The sequence below is a fragment of the Quercus lobata genome, chromosome 1, assembly GCF_001633185.2.
Source record: "Quercus lobata isolate SW786 chromosome 1, ValleyOak3.0 Primary Assembly, whole genome shotgun sequence".
In the NCBI taxonomy this organism is placed as follows: domain Eukaryota; kingdom Viridiplantae; phylum Streptophyta; class Magnoliopsida; order Fagales; family Fagaceae; genus Quercus; species Quercus lobata.
The window spans coordinates 41,179,019-41,183,607 of record NC_044904.1 but is presented as its reverse complement, the minus strand read 5'-3'; the positions used below and the strand labels follow the sequence as shown (position 1 = coordinate 41,183,607).

The 4,589-nt window shown below is 31.9% G+C and overlaps 1 protein-coding gene across 1 annotated transcript; it reads left to right on the top strand.

Annotated features, from left to right (window-relative positions):
* The first annotated feature begins 2,816 nt into the window (after window positions 1-2,816).
* On the top strand, window positions 2,817-3,791 carry LOC115955914 (VQ motif-containing protein 20-like). Its single transcript, XM_031074352.1, has one exon. It carries the CDS (start codon window positions 2,860-2,862, stop codon window positions 3,514-3,516), a length of 657 nt encoding a protein of 218 aa, XP_030930212.1. The 5' UTR covers window positions 2,817-2,859; the 3' UTR covers window positions 3,517-3,791.
* The last annotated feature ends 798 nt before the right edge of the window (window positions 3,792-4,589 follow it).

Here is a 4,589-nt window from a genome sequence, read left to right as displayed (position 1 = left end):
TATAATAAAGTTTCAAACTTTGATATATGTCATAGTTCGACACTTTATTATAACATTCTAAACAATTGGAATGTATTCTTTTGTCTATAACATTCTACATAGTTGGAATGTATTATTTTGTTCATAACATTCTACACATTTGAGATGTATTATTTTATGCATAACATTCTAGACATTTGGAATGTATTGTTTTTTATATATTTATTGATAAGGTATTATTAAATATAATTGGTTCGTTGGGTTAAAGTAGTATTGTATTTAGAATTTGGTATTGTATATTGATTACATTACAAGTACTTGGAAAATATGTATTACAGGTTTATTACAAGTGATTGGAAAATATGTATTATAAGTTTATTACAGGTGCCTAAAAAAAAAAAAAAAAAATCCTATAGCAACGCTTTTTAATGATTGGAATAGTCAAATTGCAATAGTTTCATTGATCACTCTGTACAGGAAATTTTGAAACCACTAGTATAAGTAGGACCTATTACAACGCTTTCAAAAGCGTTGTAATAGGGTGCAATTTTATTTCCATAAATAACCTGTAGTGGCGTTTTTGAAATCGCTGGTATAGGCAGGGCCTATTACGATGTTTTAAAAGCGCTAGTATATAGCTTATATATATATATATATATATATATACATATCCTTAAATGACCTATACTAGCACTTTTGAAAGCGTAGGTATAGGCAATACCTATTACAACGATTTAAAACCGTTAGTAAAGTTTTTTTTTTTCTATTTCTGTAAATACCCTATAGGGGTGGTTTTAAAACCGCTATTATAGATACACCTATATTGACGGTTTTTATTTTGAAAAAGTGCCGATATAGGTCTTGAAACTGTGGATGAAGAATGTCCTGACCAAAAAAAAAAAAAAAGGACCGAAATAGGGTCTCAAAACCACTAGGACCTATACCGGCGGTTTGAAAAAGCACCGGTGTAGGTCAGGTAGACCTATTGCCACACTCATTGTGTAGTGGTAGAAAGTGCTGGGAAAAAAAGCGCCAAAATAGGTGTTTTTGGCCTATACCAATGCTTTTTGGGACTATCCCGACAGTTTTGTAGTGAGTGCAATTAAAAAAGCATATAATTTGGGATAAATTACATGGTTAGATAGGAGGGTAGGTTTTGGGTTTTGGGGCACATAGTGGAGCACCGGGAGTGAGACATGAGATTTTAAAATGGAATGGTGCAATTTCATGCTTCTATCTCTCTGACCTATTGATTATGTGCTATAGATCAATCTCAACAAATTTTGAAATATATATATATATATATATATATTTTATGAACATTCTTCACTCATCATAACCTTCGGTTTTTCTTTTTGTTATTAGCATGTGCATTCTTCAACCTAATTATATATATCAATCATCAATGTCAAATCTAAAATGTATGTATTATCCATATATCTATTACAATTATTACTTCCCCAACCCCGGCGCTTACAAGTTCAAGTGGATTATCAATTTGTCAAATCCAAGTGTTCACTAGTGGCAATGTATGAATGTACGTGAGTGAATATGCTCCCTAATTGGTTACTTACAATTCCAAATAAACTCAGCATTTCCAATTTGAACCATGAAATTTTCTCACTGGTGCTGTAAACTCAAGCTGGCATGTTCGAGGGCACAAGTGGCACAAGCATCGCATTTTGTTTTACTGCCTAGTCGCTGCATAATAGCATCGATGACTAAAATTTTAAAGATAGAAAACAAATGAATACATAAGATTAAAAGGTTCTTCCAAACTGAATCCAGATAAGATCATTTTCATTTATATAATATAAGTTCTTAATCACATGACTAATTATATATAGTTACACAACTTACATAGTAATTAACTATATAATAGTTAGAGCAATTCTATTGTAATGTTCTTAAAATTCCAATCAATCATAGTTAAATGAAATGTTCAAATATGAACACATAATCAACATTTAAATCAAAATATTATATGCTAAAATACAAAGTTCACTCTTTAAGTTTGGTTGAAATTTATTTAAATTCTCTAACTCTACTTTCATTTAATTAAATCATTTAAGTTTCAAATTTAATTAATTCAAGCATTCAGTTCAATTTCATTAAAAATTTGCCGTTAAATATACAACTAACTAATAAAAAAATTTTCAAAAAAAAAAATAGAATAAAATTTCTTACATGAAAATATTTTTAAAATTTTATTAGCAACAAATTTTTAATGAAATTAGATTAAAAGTTTGAATTGAATAAATTTGAAATTTAAAGAACTCAATTAAACAAAAATAAAGTTAAAAGCCTAGAATGAATTTTAGTTAAATTTAGAAAATTTAATTTACATTTTAACTTATATTATATTTACTAACACTATTTCGATATTCATTTTAAGAGAATTATCACACGATTTTAAAACACAGGTGAATGATCTCAAGAGGGAAAAAAAGAAGAGAGAAAAAAATAGTATATACATTGATAGATTATCTATACATCTCTCCCTCCACCAAAAAAATAAAAAAAATCCTACTACTTTAGACAACTACGGTGCTCTGTCGAGCCAACGATGACGCCGAAGTGAACAACTAATTGTAGCGTCCAAAAGCTTCTAACTGCGAAGCTTTAATATTTCAGTACCTTATATCATACTCTTTCTTATATGTATGTATAAAATATGTATATATGTATGTATGTCAACGGTCAGAATCGCTGGCTATAAAAATCTTCTTAATCTCTATCTCAAACAAACCTCGGAGGTTTAACCTCCTATATATGCTCTGTTCTCTCTTTTTCTCCCTCTTCATCTCAACAAACCCTTCCATTATTTATATAAGACAGCCTTTTCTTTTTTCCATATTTGGATCAAAGAAAATCTCAACAATGAGCCCCCCAAAGTTTCATGTTAATCATCATGATAAGGTTCCAAGGTGGGAGATGATCAAAGGTCCACGTCCATCTCCATTGAAGATCAACAAGGAGTCTCATGTCATTCACAAACCATCTTTTTCTTCGTCACCTTCTTCGGTTTCTGATTGTGTTGCTACCACAATGTACAGACAGCAACAGAGGCAACCGGTTATTATATACACTCATTCTCCAAAGATTATCCACACCGAGGCTCGAGATTTCATGGCACTTGTCCAGAAGCTCACGGGTCAGACAGGATCCAATGATGATGATGACCAAACTGCTGCACTGCCAAAAGCCCAGAAGAGTGAGAAGAGTTTGTGTGCGAAAGGAAATGATCATAATAAGGTGATGAAGCCTGTTGGGCATGATGATAATGAGTCATCTTCTGCTCTTACCGATGAGAATTGTGGTGACATTAAGTCAAGTTCGTCATCCTTTTCACCAATTCTAGACCAAAACAATCCATATTTTGCTGATATTCCTTTGTTTACCCCGAATTCAACTAAGTTCTTCTGCTCACCTCGGCCGGTTTATAGATATCCTGATTCAGGCTTCGTGTCTCCAAACATAGGCAACTTGATGTCACCATCTGTTTTAGAATTTTTTAAAGGGCTACCAGATCATTGAGATGGAGTGGACTGTTTTAGGTATTGGATTGAAGGGGCTTAAGTCAGTTTGTTTGCAAATTGCAATTTTTCCTTTGCATTGTTCATAGATTTGTTTTTGTTTTTGTTATGTTTATGTTTCTGTTTCTGTTTTTGATGTTTCCAATGTTATAGATATCGATCAGATAGAGGTAGCATCGGATGTGAATTATCAAGAAATATATTTGATTCTTTGGCCACCAAGGGGAAGATATATTGATCTCCCTCTCCTGATAGGTGGGGCATTGATTTCTAATAAATAGCGTAGGGCATGCTTTTGAAGATTAAGATTTCATGCACATCTGTCTATTGCTCTTCTTCCTTATTACATCTTCATGTCTTGGGACTGGTAGGATCCATTGAGAGTGCAATTTATTTCAGTGAAGAAAATAATACCATACAGTAATTAGTGGCGGAGCCAAAACCATTTTTCAAGGGAGGACAAATTAAATTTATAAAAAAAAAAAAAAAAAAAAATTAAATTCAAAGAATTATATATATATTAATTATACATAAAATATATATGTACCTGATTTTATATATTACTTTTTCATACATAACAACTAATTCCACAACTCCCCTACATGTCATGGCACCTCATCACACATAGGCCCACCAACACAAAGGTAAAGTAAAAAAAGCCTTCATTCGGTCATTCCTCATTCTAACTTGAAACTTCAAAATTTCATCTGCTGAATTGCGAAATCCCTGCTAGAAGAAACCTGAAAAAACTCATTAATCCCTCCTCCCCTCAACACAAATTCCTAGACTAACGAGACAAATTTTAACCTTCAAAGCATCCGATTGATATTTACCACTCCACTCCCTTAAATCCCAATGTGGTACAAGTTGTGAACACAAAATCTCTTATGATTAGCCCACATCCTGAATCAATGAGATAATTTTAAAGTTAAATTAAAACAACTATCCTAGAGGTTTATCAAAATGACACCCTTCTATCAAACATTTGTATAAATAATGCTCCTTGAGGTTTCTATAAATATAACATACAAGTTCACTTTCTAGCACACTGTTACTTCCTTAACAAAATATTTC